Source organism: Dromiciops gliroides, chromosome 2, assembly GCF_019393635.1.
Source record: "Dromiciops gliroides isolate mDroGli1 chromosome 2, mDroGli1.pri, whole genome shotgun sequence".
Classification (NCBI taxonomy): domain Eukaryota; kingdom Metazoa; phylum Chordata; class Mammalia; order Microbiotheria; family Microbiotheriidae; genus Dromiciops; species Dromiciops gliroides.
This window is the reverse complement of record NC_057862.1, coordinates 622,882,480-622,909,522: the sequence shown is the minus strand read 5'-3', so window position 1 is coordinate 622,909,522 and position 27,043 is coordinate 622,882,480. Positions and strand designations below refer to the sequence as shown.

At 37.5% G+C, this 27,043-nt stretch overlaps 1 protein-coding gene across 3 annotated transcripts in view; it reads right to left on the bottom strand.

The window, feature by feature from the left end:
• LOC122740394 (zinc finger protein 883-like) overlaps nucleotides 1-26,811 on the bottom strand; it is a 32,448-nt gene extending 5,637 nt beyond the window's left edge. Inside the window, exons 1-5 of one of the 3 annotated variants that reach the window (XM_043982521.1) lie at nucleotides 26,702-26,811; nucleotides 16,419-16,910; nucleotides 11,124-11,209; nucleotides 4,248-4,374; nucleotides 3,404-3,499 (exon numbers count right to left, since the gene is read on the bottom strand). In XM_043982521.1, the coding sequence (XP_043838456.1) occupies nucleotides 3,404-3,499; nucleotides 4,248-4,374; nucleotides 11,124-11,209; nucleotides 16,419-16,797 (688 nt within the window). In that variant the 5' untranslated portion in view covers nucleotides 16,798-16,910; nucleotides 26,702-26,811. Of the gene's footprint in view, nucleotides 1-3,403; nucleotides 3,500-4,247; nucleotides 4,375-11,123; nucleotides 11,210-16,418; nucleotides 16,911-20,357; nucleotides 20,377-26,701 lie in introns of those variants that run through there. The other 2 variants (XM_043982522.1, XM_043982523.1) reach the window with 2 other exon arrangements.
• Nucleotides 26,812-27,043: the final 232 nt, after the last annotated feature.

Here is a 27,043-nt window from a genome sequence, read left to right as displayed (position 1 = left end):
ATGCCTGAAATGTAAAAAAAAGGAATGTGAAGTTTCAGGAAATTAGAGGATAAAAGAATCTGAAGAAAAATAAATGAATGAAGAACCATTGCATTAGAGCTAAAAACCTCCTGGTTAGAGGGGGAACTGGAATGACTGAGGAAAGAGTATCTGGTTTTCCCCTTTGAGGCAGCAAAGAACTATGGGATTAGCACCAATGTTTAATACCAGAATGACCTTGAACAAGTCACCTAATATCTCTGGGTCCCATTTTCCTTCTCTGTGAAGTGAAAGGGTTTATCCCCATAAAGGTGTAAATCTGTAGTCCTGAGGGGATAATAAAATTGGAGCCACAGAAATTATCAGGTGAAAAATGATGCAGTGTCAAAGGAAGAAGATAAGCAATGGTCCTTGGTAATTTCCTATTCAGAAGCACTGGGGCATCCATTTGTCAACTTGTTAATAATAAGAGAAAAGTCCTGAGGCATGTATTCAATACTGTTAGCTCATTGTAAGTAGGGATAACATCATTTTTTGTATTTGTATGCCTAGTAGTAGGTATGTGATAAATACTTGATGAATGATTTATTGAACCTCCTAAGATTCATTAAAATAGATCACTACTACCTACTTCTGGTGATTCACCAGGGCACAAAATAATACTGCCAGGAAGAACCTAGAAGGTAGTATAAAACATTATAATTTCTTAGACAAGCAATTGAAGATCATAGTTAACCAGCTGGTGCCTTCATCACTGTTACCCACTGAAGGCAATGTATGTAGAAGACAAAACGGATTGGGGATATGAATAGTTAATTTAAATGGTATCTGAGAATGGGATTTGGATTTCTAGACCAAGACTACAATATAGGACTAACACTGGGTAGGAGTTTTTAAGATTAAACAAAAAGGACTTTCAACTGAAAATAAAGATAAAAGGAGAAGAAAGTTACTTATGCATATTTGTCAAGTTATATACCAAAGAAAGTAGCTACAATTAAGGAAGAAAAATGACATTTGAGACATTTGAAAGTTCACAGGAAGCAAAATCCATGAGAGGAATGGTAAAAATGAAAGCTATGACCTCACATATTTATATCAAATTGCCCAAAGTCTAGACAAATGAGAAGAACCAGAAGTTCTAGTAGAAGGAAGTAAATTTGACCTCATAAGGTATCACTGAGAAGATGGAATGAAGAACATATCTGAAATAAAGCTCTCAGTAGGTCTATTGTTATTCAATCATTTCAGTCACATCTAACTCTGTGACCACTTTTTGAGGGATTTTATCAGCAAAGATACTAGAGTAGTCTGCCATTTCCTTTTCCAGTTCATTTTTCACAGATAAAGAACTGAGGCAAACAGGAATAATTGACTTGCCTAGGGTCACACAGCAAGTATCTGAGGCCAGATTTGAACTCGTGAAATGAATCTTCCTGATTTCAAGCCCAAAATCCTATCCACTCTACCACTCAGCTGCCTTAAGTATGTCTAAGACTTATTCAAAAGAAACAGTAAAGGTGAAGCAAGGCAGAGGCTGGCAATTGCATGTTATGAAGATATATTTGTATGAAGAATTATAGTAACTAGAGCAGGGTAAGCTTAGTGGAGAGCATTTGGGTGAAGGTCAGTGGTGGGAAAAATAGCAATTTTGTTATTAGAATATACTACATATCACTGAACAGAAAGAAGAAACAGGGTGTGTGAGAAAGATTATAAGCCTAGCACAGGGATGTGATATAGTGATGTATAAATGGAAGATTTAAATTTTTAAGACATTTGATAGAACTTTCTTCCAAGAAGAAAATAGCAAGTGATTTCTTCATTACATATTAAAAGAGCCACTATAATTGGGAAATGAGCTGGGCCCACAATTAAGTTGGAAAGAGTGGAGATTAAACTTTATGGGTGAAATTATGCAATACTTTATTTTTATTTTTTTGTTGTTGTTGTTTTTGTAAGGCAATGGGGGTTAAGTGACTTGCCCAGCGTCACGCAGCTGGTAAGTGTCAAGTGTCTGAGGCCAGATTTGAACTCAGGTCCTCCTGAATCCAGGGCTGGTGCTTTATCCACTGCGCCACCCAGCTGCCCCCAATTATGCAATACTTTAAATAATATTATGCTTTATTATGCAAAAGCTCATCTTCTCAACACCAATATTCTCAGTGAAGTGACACAGTTAAGAATCATGGAACAGTATGATATGCAAAGAGCAAAACAGTAATTTGCTCAAAGGGCAACAGGAACACACATGGTGGGCATTAGAAACCTGTGGATGACATGAAAGTAGTGGCATAAAAGGTACTAAAAATAAAATGTAGATGGACCAGTGATAGGAAGAGCTAACAGATGGCCAGGCTGAGTGATGCACTGATAACCATAAAATATTACAAGACCTAGAGGAAAATTTTGAGCTTATTTAGCTCACCTTTGTAGGCTTTATGGGAGGGGTTGGGACTTGTAACCAGTAGATATTTTGAAGGTCAATTAATTCAAATTCTTCATTTTACACATTGAAGAATGTTGGCTCAAAGGGATAAAAGCAAAGTCATAGTACATAGTTAAGGGTTTCAAACAAGGTTTCCTGAGTCCAAATTGAATTCTCTTTCCACTACATGACTTTAAGTAGTGATATTCAACGTTTTTATACGTCCATTTTTACCTGCCATGCTAGAAAACAGAGAGATATGTCTCTAACCTCTTAGAAGACCAGCCTATATTTTAAGCATTGATGAGAGGTATTTTCTGTGATAGAAAGACAAATATTATATATTCCATTCAAGTTACTGTAATGTCCTCTTATATTTTCTCCTTTCTTTAAATCTGTGGGAAACAAGATCTAAGAATCTCATTCCTTTAATATTCTTAATTGTAGCTTTTATGGATTTTCCACAGCAGGAGCAATCTCTCCATCTCTCTCTCTCTCTCTCTCTCTCTCTCTCTCTCTCTCTCTCTCTCTCTCTCTCTCTCTTTCTCTCTCTCTCTCTCTCTCCCTCTCTCCCTTCCTCCCTACTTCCCTCCCTCCCTCCTCCTCCTCTTCTCTCTGTCTCTCTCTGTCCTCACTTTTCCTTCTCCCTCTCCCTCTCCTGGTCCTTTTATCTTTCCCTTCCTTCCTTCCTTCCTTCCTTCCTTCCTTCCTTCCTTCCTTCCTTCCTTCCTTCCTTCCTTCCTTCCTTCCCTTCTTCTGAGACTGTGGATCTAGAAAGGAAGAGAGTAAATTAAGGAATCAATGTTCCTGAGGAGGTGTACAGGAAACAGTGTTATATTTAGAAAGAAGGAACATACCTCTGCCTTAAAGAATTAAAGAGGATAGTTGTCAAGCATATAAAATGTTAGGAACACATTAAGACCCTTAAGGACCTAGATAATCTATCTTTTTGCTTATAGTAACCTTCCTCTATATGATTTAAACTTACTCACTCACCTGGAAAAGTAACTTTTGAGATTTCTTTCTTGAATATCCATGATTCTTCCCCTTCATTCATGCAGGATATAACTTCTGGTTTGGAAACTGGAAACCCTGATCATGGGGGGAAATGGGAAATATCTCTTTGAGATGAGGACAAAGAACTATCTCAGTTCTCAATTCTATGTATAAAATCTGGATGAAAGGGAACACAAAAGGAGAACCTAGAGGGAGACACAAAACACTTCTAAACTATATTCAATATTATATTCCAAAGAAAGTGGGAAGAATGGTTCTCAGGCTTGATCTGAACTCATTTTCCCTTCCACTCTTAGGATGATAGAAAACTGCTCTGGCATGTACTTGTAGTGCCACTTGGCCTGGGGGGAGGTTTGGGGTAGAAAGAATCCTTGACCTAAGTGAGTAGATGATATGAAAAAGAAAGTCTGGGGGACAGCTAGGTGGTACAGTGGATAGAGCACTGGCCCTGGATTCAGGAGGACCTGATTTCAAATCTGGCCTCAGACACTTAACACTTACTAGCTGTGTGACCCTGGGCAAGTCACTTAACTGCAATTGCCTCACCAAAAAAAAAAAAAAAGAAAGAAAGAAAGAAAGGAAGGAAGTCTGAGTGATGGTAAAATGAATCAGCCCACTTGCAGTTCAATTTTTTTAAAACCTTTTCAGTAGGGCACAGGGAGAAGAAATAGGCTTCTTCTTGGCCTCAAAGGGATTAGAAATCTTTTTTGCCTTGGATACCCATCTAGATTCCAGCTACTCACTTCAGATGCTTTAAGAAAAGAGGAAGTTTTAAAAAGTTGTACCGTGAAGATCTTGAGTTTTACATCAAAGCTACTCTTACCCAGGTATACCAAGTTCCTGTAATTTTCCAGCATCACTGCCCAATATAGATCCCTCTGAGTTGAATCCAGATTCCCCCATTCTTCCTGGGTAAAGTCCACAGCCACATCTTTGAATGTCACTGATTCCTGTAACATCAAACCCATTCATGCTCATAAATTTCTAATACATGATTCTGGAAAAGGAATGTAAGGGTTAGTTCTAGGGCATTTGAGTGGAATATATAAGTGGTTCAGAGAGTTTCCAAATTATTTAGTGTTTCAAGAAAACTATATTAAACATCTAACAGGTCTGACTTTGTAGCACAGTATGTGTATATATTTTTATTGAAGTTTTGTTGAATGAAGTCTTGTTGACTGATGGGAATTTATATCTTTCAATCAGATCCTACTTGGTATTACACAAGCATCTCCATGGACTTACACCTGGATAGATCTCTTTAGCTGCTTAAGGTTACCCCTGAAAATTCTCATAGAATGGGAATGAGTACCACGAAAAGAATCCCCTGAAGTCTTGAATTCTCCTACCACAATATCTCTCACAGGTTCTCAGAGCTCAATGTTCCACATCTGTAAAATGAGAATAATAATGGCCAGACTCCCCATCATACAGGGTTATTGTAAGGACCAAGTGACATACAAAAAACACTAGATTGATGCCAAATGTTACTGAAATACTCAAATACATGCAATACAACTGGTTTGGAGGCTCCTTTCAATAATGTGGATTACAATCCATCCTATCTCTCTTTCTGCCCATGTTCTAATAGAAATGTGCATTGCTATGTGATCCTTTGATATTTCTTAGATTCTATTTTATGATTTGGAATCTTATCTTATAACTCTGATTTGAAACAGTTTTAATTTGCTGTGGAAACTTTCTAGCTGTTTTCCTTACACCTCTCCCCCACCACACACACACATGCCTTGGCCTTCCCTGTGTGTCCTTATAAATGACCATATCCTAGCCTATTTCTTGTCATGAGGCCATCATTATTACGATGGCCAAGGTCAGAACATTGTGTATTCCTTTGCTTCCCCTGAAGTTGGAAGACACACCCTCTAATATTCAAGGGGAATAGGAACATCCTTGAAGAACATGATAAAAACCCCACTCAAATCTTTAGTCAGTGGAGCTATCACTGCCAGTCCATTGACAGTATCGTTGTTTCTGATGCTCAGCTGATACCTGGGGAATCAGTTTTTCCATACAACAGGAATTACCTAATTCCGTGAATGGGATGCTCCATCCTCAAATTACTCACCACTTCTTGCCTTCCTAATTTCAATTTTGCTGTTGGCACTAATGTCCTCTGGAGCTTGTTTATATTCACTGACTTCTGGTAGTGGAAAGTGTCAATGTATCAATATAAAACCTCCTATAATGATTTTTGAATCATCCCTTTCTTCCAGAATCTAACCAAATTAGCTAGATGGGTAATAAACTGAGCCTGTACCATGGCTATGTCCCCTTAGCTCATGAACTATTGAACAAAAGTGAAACTAACTGACCTGGTAGCCATATTTACATGGACAGAGTGGAATAGGTAGCATTACTGCTACCCTCTACCTTCCCCAAAGAAACCAATGGCCATGTCACTGAACCTCATGCTTCAGAGATACAGAATTCCATTCCTCTTAGATCCATTAATCACTGACCAAGTTTAGGATTAGGGCTGTTGGCAACCAAACTTTCACAAGCAGAACTGCTTACCTTCACCAAAGAGAGCAAAAGCTAGGACCTAAACCCTATACCTCAGTAACAGGTAATTCCCCTCCCACTATGCCTTGTAGACCCAAGAGTTGCTGGCTAGGGCTAGGAATAGCACTTTCAGGTCTACCTCCTGTATCCTCAAAAGTGTTTTGTTTCAAACTAGCCCCTCCCCTATTGTAGGCAAGGCTTATGCTCCCAACCAATACAAATGTCCTAATAAGTTCTCCATAGAATATCTCTGACGTGGTGGTAGTGTTTTTGTTGTTTTTTTCCCTCGTTTTCTCCTAACAGTATAAATATGCTAATAGAGTGCTTGGGTTCTATCATTCTCACATTTGCCACATGACTAGATCTTGTTTTCCTCCTACCGTACATTTCCCAATGAGATCTTTTATTCTCTTCCACAGTTCCTCATTAGTTTGATGTTATAGCCTGTTCACATCCAATATTTTACTTTCTCCATTGCCCTCCATGTGAGATTAATTTTTATTTCTCTGGAGATTGGTGTTCCATGTCTTGCAGCCATATCATACCAATAGAATATTAGTAAAGATGGGTCTTTGTTACTAGGAGGAACTTGGAAACATGAGAGAAAAGTTGGATTGTCTGAAAGCAATCTAGACTTCTCACCCTATTTAATTGTGGCTACTTCTCATATGTGTGTATATGTATACACACATATATATATTGACATATACATATATGTATCTGTGTGTATGTGTGTGTATATATATATATATGTATTGATGGACAAAATTTATATGTTTTCCATTCATTTGCACTATGGGTTTACAAGTACCATAGGACTTTCTCAGGGGACATTCTGCTATACAGAATAAAAGAACATCTGGCTCTTCTGTATTTGAGATTGAGTAGGGTGAGTATGCATTTGTTTGCCTGCAGTGGTACTTGTTTTTCTGAGGCAGCTCCTTTTTCTACTGCTTAAGGGGCTGATGGCTACTTCTTATGTGAAGTTAAGGAGTAAAATAAGTCACTTATTATAGTTTCTCACCATATTTATTTTTAAAATTTTATTTAATATCTTATTTTCCCCCAACTATGTCTAAAACAATTTTAACATCCTTTTTTATCTGAGTTCCAAATTCTCCCTCCTTCTTCCCTCTCTCGTTTCCTCATTGAAAAGACAAGCAATTTTATATAAGTTATACATGTGCAGACATGCAAAACATATTTCCTTATTAATCATGTTGTGAAAAGAAAACAGACTAAAACAAACAACCCAAGAAAAAAAATTTAAGTATGTTTTTATCTGCATTTAGACTCTACCTGCTTTTTTCTCTGAAAAGATGAATAGCATCTTTCCCATCAATAAGCCCTTCAGAATTGTCTTGGATCCTTGTATTGTTTAATAGCTAAGTCATTCACAATAGATCATCATACATTATTGTTATTGGTTATAGTTATATTCTGGTTCTGCTCATTTCACTTTGTATCAGTTCATTTTTATGGGAGAATTCTGTTCATCATTTTTCATAGCACAACAGTATTCCATCACAATTACATACTACAACTCATTCAGCCATTCCCCAATTGATGGGCATTGCCTCAATTTTCAATTCTTTGCTACCACTAAAGCAGCATCTATAAATGTTTTTGTACATAGAAGTCCCTTTCCTTTTTTAAAAAAAATCTCTTTGGGATACAGATATAGTAGTGGTATTGCTGGGTCAAAGGGTATGCATTTTCCCCTTAATAGTATTTTTTCCAGTTACATGTAAGATAGTTTTTAACATTTGTTTCAATAAGATTTTTGAATGCTAGTTTTTTCTCCTTCTCTCCCTTCTCTCCCCTCTCCCCACCCAAAACAGCAAACAATGTGAAATAGGTTATATATGTACAATCACATTAAACTTATTTCCACATTAGTCATGTTGTGGAAGAAGAATCAGAACAAAAGGGAAAAACCTCAATAAAGAAAAAAAAAATTGAAAGAAAAAGTAAAAAATTTATGATTCAATCTGCATCCAGATTCCACAATTCTTTTTCTGGATGTGGAGAGCATTTCTGATCATGGTTCCTTTGGAAATGCCTTGGATCATGGTATTGCTGAGAAAAGCAAAGTCTATCACAGCTGATCATCACACAATGTTGCTATTACTGTGTACAATATTCTCCTGGTTCTTCTCACTTCGCTCATTCTGAGTCCATTTAAGTCTTTCCAGGTTTTTCTGAAATCTGCCTGGTATGCATTTTTTAGTCCTTTGGGAATAATTCCAAATTGCTCTATCAACTGGTTAAATCAGTTCACTGCTACAGTGTTTCAATCCTCACATCCCCTCCAACATTTGTCATTTTCCTTTTCTGTCATATCAGTCAACCTAACAGGTATGGAGTCGTAATTCAGAGTTATTTTCATTTGTATTTTACTCAATAGTGACAGAGCATTTTTTCATATCACTAGAGATAGCTTTGGTTACTTTATCTGAAAACTACCTGTTCATATCTTTTAACCATTTATCAATTGGGGAATGCCTCATTTTTTTTTTTAGAAATTTTACTGTTTTTTTATATATTTGAGAAATGAGGCCTTTATCAGAGAAACCTGATATTTTTCCACAGTTATAATTATGAACTCTATTTCCATTTTTAATATTTCCCCATTTATCCTACTCTCTTTCATTTTACCCTGCCCATCCTCAAAAGTGTTTTGTTTCTAACTAACACCTCCCCTGATATGTCCTATCAGTCCTTCCCCCATGCCCCTCTCCCACCTCTTTTATAAACTTCCCCTCCTACTTCCCTGTAGGGTAAGATAGATTTCCATACACAACTGAATGTGTATGTTACTCCCTCTTTGAGCCAATTCTGATGAGATCAAGATTCATGGGCTCCCCCACTACTGCCCCCATCTCCTCTTCCACTATAAAGCTCTTTCATTCCTCTTCTAAGGGAGATAATTTAGCCCATTCTACTTGTCCCTTTGTGATTCTCCTAGCACATTCCTCTTTCCCACCCCTTAATTTAATTTTATTTTTTGGTAATCATCCTATAATATTCAACTCACACCTGTGCCCTCTATTTATACTCCTTCTAACTGTCTTAATAATGAGAAAGCTCTTGGGAGTTACAAGTATCTTTTTTCCCATGTAGGAATTAAACAGTTTAACCTTATTGAATCCTTTATGACTTATCTTTCCTTTTTACCTTGATTATTGTATTTGAAAATCAAATTTTCTATTCACTTCTGGTCTTTGCATCAGGAATGCTTGAAGCTTCTCTATTTCATTCAATATTCATTTTCCTCAGAATGATTTTGATGAGTAGTCATTCTTGGTTATAATCCTATCTCCTTTGCACTCCTTAATATAATATCATATCCTCTCTGATCCTTTCATGTAGAATCTGGTAAATAATTTGTTATTATTACTATGGCTCTACAACATTTTAGCTGGTTTTGGCTGTTTGCAATATTTTCTTCCTAACCTGGGTGGGAACTCTGAAATTTGGGTATAATACCACCCAGATCCATGTATAGGCAATGCAACAAAGTCCTGCATCCAGTGCCAGAAAAGGGACCCTTGTAATCTTCTGACCAGTTGTCTGACACCCCCCCTTACTGTCTGTGGAGTAGGAGCTTCAGAAGTCCATCACTGCCACCACTGATTCAGTGACCCCCAAGGTCTTCTGCTGGTTTGTTGGGGCATGGTCTTTGCTGATGCAGCCTGTGCTGGACTGTGCTCCAGTCACTCCAGTGCAACAGACCTTTCCTTCCAATCTTCTAAATTGCCTTTCTTGGGCTAGAAAATTGTTTTCTCCTGTCCTTTAGTGGATTCTGCTACTCCAGAATTTGTTTTCAGACATTATTGTTTGGAGGGGAATGGGGAGAGCTCAGGCACATCCCTGCCTTTTCTCTGCCATCTTGGCTCTGCCTCATTGATTTCTTGATTTGGGGCCTTATGTGAAGATTTTTTGCAATCAAAAATGACTTTTAATTATATTATGATTTTTTTACAAATTCCTAAGGTCTTTATTCAAAAGTGTATTCTCAGTTGTATGAACTTTTGCAAGCCAATGAAGGTTTTTTAAAGCTATTTATAAGACTATTCATTACAAACCAGTGCAAAAACCATTCATTTGTTCAGTGCTTCCACCCTAGTTAAGCCAAAGAACTTCAATGACTGAATCTTCAAATGGAAGTTGTACAAAGGAGACTTTTATAGTATCGATTTCACCTTTACCAATGATGTTCGGTCTCAGAAAAGCAAAGTTTTGGTGTATCATCTTGTAGTGATGTCCTTATACCCTTCCCTATCCTTCAGCCTGATGGTTATGTGACATCAGCTGTCCCATTCAAAAAGGCAAAACCTATAACATCTTGAATAAGCGTCTAGTGAAAAATGAATTTCCCATTATTAAGTTTGTGGTATAGTATGGCTGATGGATGTCAAGAAAAAGTTTTTCTTCTGCTAGCTGCTGGCATCCAAGTGCAAATAGTTTAAGATAATGAGTACCTTTGCCAAGAAAACCCCAAATGGGGTCACGAAAAGTCAGACATGGTTAAATAACAATAGAATTATTAAGTGATTAATGTGTTAGTTTCATTTCTCCAGTGGGCAGCTAGGAGGTAAAATGGATAGAAATCTGGCCATGAAGTTGGGAGGACCTGAGTTTAAATCTCACCTCAGACATTTACTAGCTGTGTGGGCAAGTCACTTAACCCCAACTTAAACAACCAGGGGCATCTCCAATTGTCCTGATATATATCTTGCCACTGGACCCAGATGGCTCTGGAGGAGAGAGTGAGGTTGGTGACTTTACATAGACCTCCCTCACTTAAATCCAATTCACTTCAAGTCATGATATCACCCCAATGTCATGGTTCTCTTTGAGACTGAAGATAAGTCAACAGTTTCCCTAGAGACAGTGAAACTTCTTTGACTCAAAGAACTTTCTCTACTACCTTTCTGGCACCCCTTACAGCACCCAGCACATAGTAGATTTGGATGGCTTAATGAATAAGTATGTAAATGATGACTAGAGAAAAGTGGGACAATTTTCAACAATCGGGGATCATTTCCTTTGAAGTCCAACATCCATTAGACTGGCCCCAACGAGGATTCTGGGTTGTATAATGACAAAAGTAAATTAGTCCAAACCCTGGAAACTAATGTGTTATTTCAAGAAAGAAGAAATTTCAACACACCTGGGACCGAGAAGTCAAGCATTCAGGAACCATTCTTTCTTCTTTTTTCTCTTCCTGGAGTATTCTAGAATCCTGATAATTAATAGCTGGGGAGTTAAAAGGAAATATGAATGAGACCAGCTCTGTCTTGTAATTCCAAGATACATGAAGCTAAATATCTCCATATATCACATGGTTCACCCCTCCCCCAACATTCTTTACAAGAGGAAGGTTAAGGAGAACAAAGAAAGTGACCCATCCCTTAGGACCAGAGAAAAAAGTTAAGGACCTTGCCTAAGGTCCTGACTTGACAAATGTGGTCACAAAAGATTCTGATGAAAAAAGCTCCACCCCTGGAGTCAGGTTATATGCATTGAAATCACAGGATTCTCCCCAAATTTTTGCATGATATAGAAGATATAATACTTTTGTCGGGTGATGACAATTTACTTTATTGGCCCAATATATTTTGACCCTTTTTCCAAATGTACTTTGACTCTTTATTAATACTTGTTCCACAAACAGATCTTCAAATTCTTAAACAAGCTTTCCTCTCCTTGTCATTGTTTAACCTATCCCAGTTAAGTATGCTCAGTTCCTTTAACACATTTTTATACAGTCCTGAGTGCCCTCACCAACCTAGTGACTTTTCTCTAGTCACATGGCAGCTAGTCAAAACTCCTTGCTAAAATTTCGAATTCAGAAATCAATACAAAATTCTAGGTGTGGCCTGACAAGGACAGCTGACATAGTACGCTTACTTTCCTAGTTGGGGCCACTGTGCCTCTCTTAAAGCAGCTTAAGTTCCTCTGGCTTTCTCGGGACATGGTTGATGTATTAATTGAACTGGTAGCCCATGAAAATCCTCAGAACCCTTTCACACAAACTGCAATCTAGTCATTTCTCCCCAGTTCTAAATATTTCAAGTTGCTTTTTGAAGTATATAACTTTGCATTTATCTCAATTAAATTTCATCTTTTTAGATTCATGTAACATCTAAAGACATATATTCAAAAGCTGAAAATGTAATCCAGTAAGTTACTTAAACTTCCCAGCTTTCAGAAGGTGAGGGTGGTCAATAGTGTTCTTCCCAGGTAAAAATATGGTAAGCAAGCCATGTATGCCTTTGTAAAAGTCACGGATATGATAAATACCACAGGGCCAAAGACATCCATGGGGAACATTGCTAGAGATTTCCTGCCAAGATAGTACTGATTCATCAATAACTATTCTTGGGTTCTGTGATTCAAGCAGTTCCAAATCTATGTAACTCTACTATCATCAACCCCACGTACTGTGTTCTTGTCTAAAGGATCCCATGAAAGACTGTCAAATGCTTTGCTGAAATTTAGGCATACTATGTCTACAACACTCTTATCTACCGTAACAGTTAAACAGTTCAACATAACTGTTAAAAGAAAAGGAAATGAGGTTAGTCCAGAAAGACCTAGTCTTGATAAAATCATATAATTAACACTTCTTTTCCAGAATGTTCACAAGTCATCTTTGACAAAGAGGTTGCCTTTCTCTTTGATAAAACCAAGCTCTTTTACACGTGCACTTAATCCTATTTTCTCCAGCAGATTGCATCTTTAACTATTCCTCCTCTCTTAAATATTCAACCTCTCCCTATTAACTCTCTTCCCTGTTGCCTTCAAATGTGCCTGAGTCTCCCTTATCCTTAAAAAAAAAATCATTTGCAAGTCCCTACCATCTCCTCAAGCTATCTATTATATCTTTTCTCTCCTTCTCAGCCAAACTCCTTGAAAAAGTTGTCTACATTTGTTGCTACTTCCTCTCCTTTCACTCTTCAACCCTTTACAATCAACTTTTCACGTCAACACTCAACTAAAACTGCTCTTTCTGTTTACCAATAACCTCAGACTAAACTGATGGTTTTTTCTCAGTCATAAACCCTCTTGATCTATCTGCTACATGTGACACTATGGACCAGCCACATTTATTTCCTGGATACTCTTTCAGAGTTTTCATGAAACCATTCTCTGTATTGGTTGGTCTCCTTTGTTTGATCATCATCTATATCATACCCTTTAACTGTGAGTGTTTCCTAAGGTCCTGCCCTGGGTTCTTCTCTATTTTCTTTCTATTGGTTAACTTCATCAGATATTATGGGTTTATTAACAATCATAGCTAAGCACATGATTCTCATACCTTCTACATATATAGTTCCAGATTCTCCCCTGAGCTTCAATCTTGCATCAATAATTGCCTGTCTGACATTTCTAAAAGGAGGTCCTAGAGATATCTTAAACTCAACATATCAAAAACTGAACTCGACCCCCTAAACCTTCCCCTCTTACAAACTTCCCTATTTCTACTGACAGTACCAATATCCTTCCACTGTCTCAAGTTTGTAATATTGGCATTCTCCTGAACTCCTCATTCTCTTTCATCCCATATAGCTAACCAACTGCTAAATCTTGCTGTTTCTACCTTTACATCTCTCTCATCCAAACCCTTCTCTCCACTCACATAGCGAATAATACCTTAATCAAGGTACTCATCATCTTTAGCTTAGATTATTATAACAGCATCTTAATTGGCTTAAAGGCTTCTAACAAGGCTCCAATATTTTACTACTCCAGTCTATCCTACATACTGCTGCCAATATAATTTTCCTTAAGTTCAAATCTGACCATGTAACTCTCCTAACTCATCACATCCAGTGACCTATGATTGCCTCTAGATGGATAAAAGAGAAATTCCTCAATTAAAAAAAAAATCCTACACCTAACCCCCAACCTATTTTTCCATATTCATTGGATATTACTCCCTTCCCTGAACTCTTCAATAAAACCAAATTCTCTCTGTTCCCCAGACATGACACCATCTTTCATCTCTCTGCTTTTGCATTTGGCCATCCCCCATGCCTGGAATGTACTTCCTCTTCACCTCTCCTTCACTGAGTCTCTTCTTTAAGATGAAGCTCAGTCAATGCCTTTCTGAATGAATCCTTGCCTAACCCTGACCTAGTGCCCTATCTCTGAAACCACTTTTCTTTTAACTACTTATATCTTTGTATATATTCACCCTTTAGTTAAACTATACATACACACATATGTAATACATACACTTGCTTGTTTTTCCTCCACTATAATGTAAGTTGCTATTTAGTAGAGATGATGTCACTCCTTACTTGTTTCCTTACTAGTTAGTATTATATCTAGCACATATATGGTGATTAATAAAAACGTGTTTATTGATTGATCGTTAATAAAGCATTCTAGAGTTTTGCCAGGAATTGAAGTAAAACTCATTAGCCTATAGTTTGCAGGGTCTACCTTATTCTCTGTTTTGAGAATATGAAATCTACCTCTTTCCAGATATGTAGCACCACTCCAATTCTCCATGGTTTTTAAAGACAATTGAAAGTTGCTAAATAATAATAGTACCCAGTACTTTAGGGATGCAAGGATATAATTAATTTAGCCTTGATGACGAGAGCATTCAGATGCTATTTTATTACCAACACAGTAGTGTCAAATTCAAATAGAAATAATTGCTGCATATTGACAAAGACAATCACAAATTAACTCTCATAAATGTATATATGTAATTTCCCAATTACATTTTAATCTGGTTTGGGTTACACTCCAGCTTGCTGAAAGTGCCAACACAACCTCTGATGTACATAATTTATTTTCAGTTTTAACTTATTGACCTTTTTATTTTCTATTTTCTCAGCCTGAAGATTATTCTCTTTGATAGAGAAAATAAGCAAAATAAGAATTAACTAGTTCTATCTTATCTCCACTATAATTACCCTATCTACATTTGACATATCACATTACCCCTTTGATATTATTCATCCCAATATCTAAAAAAGCCCTTTCAATTGTCCTCAGCATTCACTGAAAGGCTCAAATATTATGATCTTTAAGTACTTTTTAACACTATTCTTATGGGACAATGACGTTTTTTGTTTCCATTTTTTATCACCTGCCCTTGCTTCCATCTTCTTTACATGTCTTTTAATGCTCTAAGCTGATTGATGAGTTCCATAGTCTCTACAGAAAGTTCCCCCTTCTTCATCATCAAAACTTGTTGGGGGCAGCTAGGTGGCACAGTGAATAAAGCACTGGCCCTGGATTCAGGAGGACCTGAGTTCAAATCCGGTCTCAGACACTTGATACTTACTAGCTGTGTGACCCTGGGCAAGTCACTTAACCCTAATTGCCCTGCAAAAATTTTAAAAAAAAGAAAAAAGAAAAAAAAAGAAAAACTTGTTAGTGATATAACAGTTTTATCCTTGAAATGTTCATTTTTCTTCATGCCAACTTGTTCTGTTGAATTTTAGGCCCTAGGATACTATCTATCCTCTCTGAACTCCTTGAAAGATAATTTTCCAAAATCAATGATATCTGTTTATGCTTAGCTTTCTTTCTAAAGTTTCTTCCTAAAGTTCCCAACAGTTCTGTTTCAGGGAACTTGACTTCTTTCCATGGCTAAATTCTAGAATGGATTATTAAAAGATGGTTATCCTACATTTCATTGGTCCCAAAAGCATAAGCAGAAGTAGAAGTGAGGCAGATTTAGGCTTGATTTAAGGAAAAACTTCCTAACAACCTATCAGAAAGTAGAATGTTCTGCCCCAGGAAGCACTCTCATTGGAGTCAAATAAAAAGTCATTTAAGTAAAAGGTTGTTATAGACAGGATCCCTGTTTGTCTAATATGTTAGAGGATTTCTGAAGTTCCTTAGAACTCTGAAATTCTGGGAATTATATCTTACATAACTTCACTATCAGAGGCACTATAGTTTAGTGGAAAAAGAAGATGGTAGGAAATCAGAAGATTGAAGTTTCAATACTAATTTGTCTGTGAATAAGATACAGAAAATATCACAGAACTTTAGAGCTGAAAGGGAACCAAGGAATGATTTAATCCAGCCTTTCATTTTGCAGATTAAGAAACTAAAGCCAAAAGATGGTCACTTGCTCAAGATCATAGAACTAAAAAGTGTCAAAGCCAACACTCAAGCCTCAAAATTCTAATTATAATCTAGTATTTTCCTCATTATAACCCAATACATTTTCCTACTACACCAAACATCCAAAACCAAAACAAAATACTCAAAAGACAATTTCACTTGAAAATATTCTTATTCAGGTAACACATGCTCCTAACTACAATGGAGCTTCAAAGAGACAAGGGGTTTGATGTGATCCACAGGTACCATAGTAAAGTTCTAAATTCCCAGGAAACTTTTTTTTTCCTATTCACTCCATAGAGCCCTTACTTAAGGAGTCACTTTTACCCTCTTACTTCATAGCCCATCAACTTTCTGCATTTCTCACCTCTGTCCTCAGTTGTTTGGGTCAAGTCCTCCACCAGGCTCACCACCTCTTTGCTATTTGTGGGATGTTGGGATTTCACCCAAATCCTGATATCCCCAGGCAGGATGGTTAGAAATTGCTCTAGCACAAGCAGCTCCAGAATCTGTTCCTTTGTATGAATCTCTGGCCTAAGCCATTTACAACAAAGTTTCCATAGTTGGATGAGGGCTTCTTGGGGCCCAGCCACTTCTGGGTATTGATACCACCTAAAACTCTGGCGAGCAACTTCAACATCTGATTTTTCTCGGATCATATCTTGCCCACTAGGAATATCAACTCTGAGGACTAAGTCATCTTCATGTGGAGTCAAGATTTGGGGCCTCAAGAGAGATGTCATCATTTTAAAGATCAGAATTTGAGGTGGTCCTTATCAATTTTAAATCTGCATTCTGAACAGGGTAGCAGTTTCCTTCACTCAGGCTCACTCACATCCACGAGTTCTTCTAAGAGGCACTGTGGATAGAGACAGATTACAGCCAACAAGAGACACACAGAAGCCTTAGTTATGCAGTCTGAACCCAAAGCCAGTGCATAAATTTTCAAGAGATGCTGCACACACAAATGGCTCACAAGCCTCTAGCAACAGCATGGTCCTATTCTTAAATAGCATGAAGAAAACTTTAGGAGATATCACAAACACACACTTAGATCTACTGATACCTATACTTACTTAAGAATTGTTAAAGTGACTTAGTCCTTAACTTCTCTTTCAACACTAAAAAGTCTTGGATTTTGTTTAGATGCAAAGTTGCCAGAAAGGTTACGAGAGAATTTGGGACCTAAAAGAAAACCAGAACTCTTAAGCAAGAATGAACCATTCCAATTTAATAAGTAACTGAATTCTCCTCCTTGACCCAAAGTAGGTCTGTTAAATAAAGAGAATAAAAATCTCTTTTAATACTTTTAAGCTTTCTATTCAAGCTTGGAATGTACAAGCACTGCACTAGATACATGTGAACAATTTAACCAAGTGTACATCCAAAAAGCAAACAAACAAACAAACCGGAATCAATGGTGATTATGTTTAATATCAATCATAAAAAATGAAGAGGACTAGGAATTTAGTCCATGTTTATCTACTTTGAGAGAAGAAAATAGTTAATTTGGATTTTTGAGTGGTCATATGAAATCCACACATTTCAACTGGATTTAAAGAATTATTTGCCATTGTCTGCACTGAAAGGAAGATAGCACTGGAAATAATTAGTGATTTCAAAGTGCTCTCAGAAGAAACAACTATAAAATAATGTAAGAAGGAGATCTGGAGGGGAAGACAGGAGAATGAGAGGTCTAAGAGAAGCTTATCTCTTAGTAACCTGTGATTCTTTCAGTGTAAGAACTCTCTTAGATTACAACAAATCTATAGAGTCCAAGAACTGCTTGAGTGGATTATGTGTCCTAGATTTCTTGACTCCAAGTCCAGCAACTACTACACAACACTGCATCTCATCTTTTAACATACTCTGAGAGAAGTGATTGTTTTTCTATTGTATTAATAATCAATTATTAAATTGGGGTCCAGGCTTTTCTTTTCCTATTTCCTCATTTAGAGACCAGCCCCTGTAGGCCGATCAGTCAGTCTTTGAAGGACATTGCTAATAGATGAGATTGCCCCAAATCCAAATTGTAGAAAGCATCTAAGTCTCATCATCAAACCACATTCTTAGCAGGAGGAGCTGAAGACTTTTAGCCCACTCCCTCATTAATTATTCACCAATCAGTTTTTATTTTTTCCTCTTTGGAGCATTCTCTTTGAAAAAATGTAAGGCATTCAATGTCTCATTTAGGGGCCTTTGGTTACCAAGAAAGATGAATGTATTGATTATCAGCTAGTTTAATTAATAAACTGATTCATTCATCTCATCTCCTGAAAAACTGGATTGGAAGTGCCAAAACAAGAATCAAAGCTACTAGAAAACTTCAAAAAAGTAAATCTACTTAAATAAATGAAAGAAATAAAAGTTCTGACATTTAAATATTGATTAAAAGAAGCTAAGGTACATTAAATTATTATTGCACTATTGATATCTTGCAGCTATGTGACAGTGAATAGAATGACCTCAGACACTTACTAGGTGTGAGACCTTGGGTAAGTCACTTAACTCTAGTTTCCTCAGTCTCCTCATCTATATGAATAGAAGAAAGAAATGGCAAACTAGAAGGCAGCTAGGTGGTGCAGTGGATAAAACACCGGCCTTGGATTCAGGAGGACCTGAGTTCAAATCCAGCCTCAGACACTTGACACTTACCAGTTGTATGACCCTGGGCAAGTCACTTAACCCTCATAGCCCCTCCCCCCCAAAAAAAGAAATCCCAAACTACTCCAGTATCTTTGCCAAGAAAACTGCAAGTAAGTTCACAAATAGTCAGACTTGACTGAACAACAATAATATCCATATCTTATTGCACTTAACTTTTCCTTTGTTAAGTTAGATACCATGCTACTTGGTATATATGAGTTTAATATTAATGTTTCATTGTCTCCTGTTCATTTAAGCTTAATATAGTATCCTTGCTTATCTCTACTAATATTGTTAATTTTTATTTTAATTTTAACTTTTTTCCAATAGCATGATATATTCAGCATATCATAATTAAGTCTTCATTTAGATCCATATATTTTGCTTCTCCATATTCATGTCTACTTTATTGTGTTATGGTCTATAATTAATGCATTCAATATTTTTACATCTTGAGGTTTATTTATAATTTCTCTGTACCATAGTACATGATCTGTTTTTGTAAAAGTTCCAATGGTATTGAGAAATATTATTTAATGTTCCCATCGAAATGACAACCATATTTCTTTCAACTCTAAAGGCTCTAGTAGTTTGTTCATGCCTATATTTGCTTTTTGTTTATCTCTCTTCTTGATTTGTATGATACTGGTAATGCCTGGGTTTTTTGCAGATTCAGATAATATCTAGCAAGTTTTGTTCCAGCATCTCATTTTGGTTCTGTGTATCTTTTTACTTTTTTGATGTTTCTTGTATACACCAGATAGTTAGGTTTTATTATTTTTTGAGGTTTTATTTTCTTATACATTTTGCCACTCTTTCATTTGGTTAAATTATTAGTCCTTTCACATTTAAAGATATTCATATTTGACTTGTGTTTTCCTCAATTTGTTTAGTATTGCTTAAATACCTTTCTCTTTTAAGTGTAAATACTTTGTCCTGATGATTAGTTTTACTTAAACTACTTTGATTCTGATCCATTTCCATAGTCTCTCCCATCATCTGAACTCACCTGCCTACTTCTTACCCTATTTGAAATTGTAATTAATTTTTCTTGCTTTTCTTTATATTTAGTTATATATTTCTTCTCCTCCTTTATACATTTTATTTCTTTTCTCATATAAATCCAACTTGTTATCTTAGATTTGTTTTATTGCAACTTTTTTCTAAAAAGTTTGTTTTTCCTTTGTTCTTTTTATTGTTTATCTTTCCTTCCAAACAATTCTGAAATGTCATTTTCTGATTTGTGGACTATACTCTCATGTGAATCCTTTAAAATTTTCGTGTTTATAATGAAATTAAACATTCTGAAATGCCAGATTTGAGCTTCTTTTTTAACCAATTTTTATGAAACTGTGTTTATGCATCTTGCCCCATCATCCTTTCTCCCTATTTTGCCTTAGTCTTAGAAGTACCAATTCATGGGGAAGGAAGTGTTTGACAAAAATGGTACCACACAGATAAACATTACATTGCATCTGAAATTGTGTGACAGATCTATTATTTCCCCATACACTCATGATGATCAGTTTCCTTCCCAAGGGTGATGCCATCACATCTCTGGATCTATGTCCCCCCCTACACCATTCTGATATTACCTACCCATAGGATGTCAGAATTTAACAAATCAATTATAAACATAAATAAAATGTAAAATACAGACCTTAAGAAGTTGAAGAATTTAGAGCTAAAAGAGCAACTTCTGAATGGGAACAACAAAGAATATACACATTTCTTAGCATCACTTAGTCACTTTATAAAAATTAATCACAGCACAAAGGAATTATAAACAAATTCCTAAAAAGTAGAAATGTTAAAGACATCCCCTAGGCATCATAATATAATAAAGGTAATAAAGGGGAGAAGAAGCAAAAGATATAGACCTATATAAGGACTTACCTATCACATCCTGAAAAATGGATGTCAAAAAACAAATTATCAAAGTACTTTATTTTTTAATAATTTTTTTGTTTGTTTTTGTGGGGCAATGAGGATTAAGTGACTTGCCCAAGGTCACACAGCTAGTAAGTGTCAAGTGTCTGAGGTCAGATTTGAACTCAGGTCATCCTCAATCCGGGGCTGGTTCTCTATCCACTGCACCACCTAGCTGCCCCTCATTAAGTCTTTAGGAGAAAATAACTGGATGATCACTTATCCTTACTTCTCTAAAGTGAATCCATCTTAAGGTATTGTTTGGAATATTTGGCCTCTGAGGTCTCTTCCAACTCTTAGTTTCTGGTAGGTTCTAATTCTGAGTAAAATTGAGTAAACAGTGGAATAATGGTACAGTAGGAATTCAATATTTTATGGTGACCCTTATTTTCACATCGCAGGACATGAATCACGATCAGTTAAAGTCCATGAGAATTTTAAGCCTGGAGAAGGGGAAAAGTGTGTTTGTCGGGGGTGGGAGGATTACATCTACCATCAAGAATTTGAAGCATGGTCATGAGGAAGGAAAACGTGACTTGCTTTGGATGTCTACAGAAGGTAGAATTGGAAACATTAAGGAGAAGTTGAAGAAAAACAGATGCAGGTTTAATCAGGGGGAAATAAAAGCCTAGCAATGAGTGGTGGCCCAAAGTAAGAAGCAGAGAACTTGGGAGATAGAAAGTATTCCTTAACTGTAGAGTTCTTTGAGTAGAATGTGGCTTATCATTTGTATTGATGTTATAAAAAGAATTGTTCACAAACAACTTAGACCACATGGACTTTGAGGTTTCTTTTCACTCTGGGATTTCATTCTGGGATTCACTCAAGATCTTGCCAAAAATTCTTCAGTGGCTCTTTATTTATCTATTGAGTTGGTTCAAATGTCTTTATGTGATAGTGATGATGCTCCATAACTCCAAAGCACCTGTACTTTTCTAGCTTTATTTTATACTATATCTCTCCACACACTTTATACTCTGGACTCAGTGGATAAATATGTTCCTTGAACACAACCTGCATTTTCCTATCCCATACCCAAGAATCCCTCTGACTACTTCCATCACTTATGTTTGAACACTGAATACCCACACACAATTAAAACAAATCTCAATGCAAATGCAACTTGTCCCATGAAGCCTTCTTTCTTTCCCTCCTGTCAGTAATGACTTCTAGGAACTTACAGAAGTCTTGCTTTTGAATGTGACTAGTGAATTCACTTATCATATGTTATTTTCTATTTTAATAATTCTTGGATATGCCACAACCCTAAACAGGACTATGATATGCATTACAGGTAGCTGGGTGCTATCTCTGCTCCCTATCCTCAGTGGCTAAATTGTTGGGCTTGGAATTAGGTAGAGTTGAGTTCAAATCTTTCCTCAAGTCCCTTCCTGGGGACTTTGTAAAATTGTCTTTTAGCTAATCATGTGTTTGGCATTGAAACAGCATGGCTAGCCCATTAGAGTTTCACTCTCTGCAGTAGTTTGAATGTTTGGCAGTTCAGCTCAAAACACGACCTCAGAGTCCAGTACCTTATCTTTCAAGGTGATCTTCAGAATCTTTATAAGACAATCAAAATGGAAGTGATTCAGTTCAGAGGCATGTCACTGGTATACTGTCCAGATTTCACAGGCATACAATGAGGTCAGTATAACATCTTTGTAGACCTTCAGTTTGGAAGGTGGCCTAATGCTTCTTCTCTCCCACATTTTCCTTCAGAACATCCCAAACACTGAGGCAGCTCTGGCAATGTATGGGTCAACCTTATCATCTGTGTGTACATCCCAGAGAAGTACACTGCCAAGGTAAGTGAACTTATCAACAACATTCAAAATTTATCCATTTGCTATGGTTTCACATACGGATGGTGTGGTGCTGGCCAGTGGAGAATCTCTGTTTCTTGCTGTCAATTGTCAGGCCAAAATGAGCATAAACATCAGAGAATATATCATCATCTGCAGGGGAAAAAATGACATGCACACACTTTCCACTTTAGTCTTGGTTTGTAGCCTTTTCAAGTTAATAATTTACCTCAGTGTGGTAGCTAAACCGGATGCCATTTTTATCCTCATTGAAGGTATCAATATCATTGAAAAGATAAACTAAAAAGCCCTGGATCTATCAAATGGAAGTGGTTAATGACACAGTTGCCACCTGCTCCTGTATCTTGCACAAGTTTAAGCCCCATCTGTGCAACATCTGGAAGCCCTTCCTTTAGTATATCACAGCCTTTCCCTGTGCTAACATGCTCTAATGGGGTGAGGTGGAGAGGGGGAGGAGGGGGGGGAGAGAGAGGCATTCTTGGCCAGAATCTGTCTCTAGTGTCCATAGACCTAACAATGCTGAACTCAGCTGGAAAAATTAAGTGATTTAAAAAAAAATATTGATCAGGATTTGGTCCTTTTCATTTTCTAGATCTCTTCGAAGGAGTTGGGGGGGGGGGAGAGTGAGTGGAGATAAAGAGTGCACTACACTTCTTCCTGCTCTTTTACCATTTTGTTTCTACCTCCTGCATGATTTTTTTAAAAACCGTAACTTGGTTTGTCCCTATACATTGATATCTTTAGACAGTGCACATGCCTGTGCATCCATAGACATAATGGAATATATGGACATATGAACATGGACATATGGATATAAGGGAATTGTCTGAGTAAATGATAAATGTAAAGAATACAAAGAAATATCAAGAACATAAATACAATTGGAAAGTTATATGAAGGCATATAGGATAAAGATAGCAGTATGACAACAACATATAACTATGTAAATAATTATAGAGCAGCAAAAGATGGAAAAATATAGAGAAGAAAAAGTTCAGATGGTAAAAATATCAAAATGATATTTTTGTTAAATATATAAATATATACACACATATTAAGAGCACTAAATAATATAAGTTTACAGTATGACCCTTTTATTCTATTTTGTGTGATGATTCTTTTTTTACCAATGATTAGCTTTAGAATATTTTAAGGATTAACTAAAAAGTACAATAAAACATTAAGCAATGACATTCATGAAACTATTTATTTATATGAAAAATTTAAAACAATCCAAATAACCAATCGGGAATTTTAAAGCTTAAATGTGCTCTCATAACAGATACTTTATACTTATGACAGCAGCATCAACCAATCCACAAACATTTATTAAGTGCCTTCTAGGGACTATGGATACAGAACAAATAAAACATTTTTTTTTTTTTTTTGGTGAGGCAATTGGGGTTAAGTGACTTGCCCAGGGTTATGCAGCTAGTAAGTGTCAAGTGTCTGAGGCCAGATTTGAAATCAGGTCCTCCTGAATCCAGGGCAGGTGCTCTATCCACTGTGCCACCTAGCAGCCCCCAAATTCATTCATTCATTCATTCATTCATTCATTCATTTAATTATTTAATTATTTGTGGGACAATGAGGGTTAAGAGACTTGCCCTAGGTCACACAGCTAGTGTCAAGTGTCTCAGGCTGGATTTGAACTCAGGTTCTCCTGAATCCAGGGTCCATGCTTTATCCACTGCACCATCCAGCTGCCCCAATAATACAATTTTTACTCTCATGGAGCTTACATTGTAGAAGGGGAGACAAGTACATATGTAAGCATATACAGAGTATAAAGAAAGCAATTAAAAATAAATACAACGTAGTAATATGCAATGTATTTTGAGGGCTAGCAAAAATAGCACTAGTTGATCCAAGGATTCATGAAAAGTGGTACTTGAACTGTGTCTTATGGAAGACAGGGGCTCTATGTGAATGCATTCTAGGCATAAGGGTTGGCCATTACAAAGGAACAGAAATGGTAGAGGGTTATATATAAGGAACAGAGAAAAGGGAATAATGTACAATAAGGCCAGAATGATAGGCTGGTGCCAGGTTGTCTGGAGCTTCAAAAGCCAAACAGGAATTTCTATTTGTTCCTAATGGCAATAGGAAGCCATTCGAATTTACTGAACTCTGTCCCTTGGTTTTTGGCTTCTAATTGATGAGCGTTTGCCTTTTCTTGTCCAGAAACATGCCTCCATGTCTTTTCCCAGTTATTTCCAAATCATACTGCCTTGATCCCAACATCTTTCTCATCCCTCTCCACAGGATCATGAACTCTTTCAATGAGACTCTGATAGGTGAGTTTGTGCCTAATCTTGTCCATATCTAGGCCTCCATGTCACTTCCCTACCATTTTCAAACCAAGATACTATGAACTCTCTCCACACTTTGGCTTTCCTTTATGTGTTGTCTCTCACCATTAGAATGCAAGTTCTTTGACTGCAGAGATTCTCTCTTGTTTGCATATGCATCTTTAGAACTTAGAACATTGCCTGTTACACAGTAAACACTTAATAATGCTATTCCATTTCATTAATTCATCAATGAGTAGAGAAGTGACATGGTTAAATATCTGTGCCTGAAAAAAATCACTTTGGATGCAGTATGGAGATTGGACTCTTGGAGATGGGGAGAGACTTGTGGATCATAATAATAAAGAGGGGTTGGGGCAGCTAGGTGGCGCAGTGGATAAAGCACCGGCCCAGAATTCAGGAGGACCTGAGTTCAAATCTGGATTCAGACACTTGACACTTACTAGCTGTGTGACCATGGGCAAGTCACTTAACCCTCATTGCCCGCCCCCCCCCCAAAAAAAAATGAGGAGGAAGAGGAAATGGAGACTTGTGGGAGATCAATTAGGGAGCTGTCTCAATAATCTAGGCAGAGATAGACTGGGAGAAGAGGGATGGACCAAGGAATTGAAAAGTCATGGTAAAACTAAAGAATAGGTTTATCATGAGTCAGAGAATAATAAAGGTAAAAAGGATAGACAGTTATGGTAGGAGAATGACACTTCCAAATTCCAGATTTTGGATCTGATAGTGAAGTCTAAATATTAATAGTTCTATTATGTGGATGAAGAGAATTAAAGAAATGTTGGAGTTGTTGGAGTTGAACACATTTAGGAATTGAAAGGTCATATTGTAAGAGCAGACTTCTATATAAATATGGAGACCTGCCACAAAATGGAGAGGAAAAAAACAACATGAGCCAGGTATTACAGTCATTTAGAAGGTTGAGAGAGTTGCCTGGAGGTCAGTAGGTGATAGCAATATGGATGGAAAGAGGGTGTTACATACAGATGGCATGAACTATGAGTATTTTCCTCAAAACAACCCTATGAGGTTGGTAGTGTACACACACACACACACACACACACACACACACACACACACATAAACACATACACACATCTTCATTTCATAGATGAGCCAACTGTGGCTCAGATATATTTACCAATCATCATGACCATATGGCTTGTATGTGTTCGATCTGGGACTGAAGTCCTGATTTCCTGACTCCAAAGTCCATTACACACCACTTGGGACACTTGGCTACAGCTTGAGTGAAGCAGCTATTATCTCTCAGTATCCCAAGGTCACCTACATCCTGTAGTAAGAGAACTTCAGTAGAAAATGCTGCTCTCCAACAACTAAACTATTCTCAAGTACTTGCAAAGGGTTCTACATTCCAGCCATTTGGGAGCTGAGGGATGAGGGATGATTCTGAGAATTGAGGATTTGGTGGGTGGTGCTACAATCCAATCTCTCCAGCCAACCCATCCAGTTCAACACTAATTGCTGCCCTGTAAGCCTACCTCCCTTATCACAGATAAATGCTTCCCCTCCTAGGAGGGCAGCTTCCTTTTACTCAGGATAACTGATGCCATATTCGAGTCCATATCCATGTACCTGGGATAACTGCTGCCCTGTCTAGAATGACTGATGCCCTGCCAGCTAGCCTAGCAGCTTCTGCTCAGCATAACTGGTGCCCTGTCCTCGAGTCCAGCTCCTCTTGCCTGGGTTAACGGCTGCTCTGCCTAGGCTAACAGTTCCTCTCCCTTGGATAACTGCTGCTCTACCCGGATTAATGGTCACCCCTGTCCGCGAGCCCTGCTTCCTCTGCCCGGGTTAGCAGGTGCCCTTCCCTGAGCCCAGCACCCGTCCAGGCTCTAGCCCCCTTTTGATCGCCAATCTGGTCAGATAGCGATGACCCGCGGGGAACCGGGGCAGAATCCCCGAGCTGTACGTACCTGTAGCCTGGGTGCGTGACCCAGCCTGACAGCAGCGCTCACAGCCGGGATGCGAAATGTCCTTGGGAGCAGCAAAAGGAAGCACAACCTGCCAGTACTCAGACAAGGAGTGCGCCTGTGCAGAAGAGAACCTTCCAGAACTACAACTCCCAGAATGCGTTATTCCCTCACTTTCCATTTTCAAAGGACTCGTTTTCTAAAGGTTCTAACTGCATGGTACATCATATCCCTTCATTCCTAGACTCAATTCATGCCAGTCTTGAGCCTCCACCTATAAGAGAATGAATTCTTCCCTCCCATTTCCTCCCCCTCCCCCTTGCCAGTTCCTTTAAAGAGCCCCCT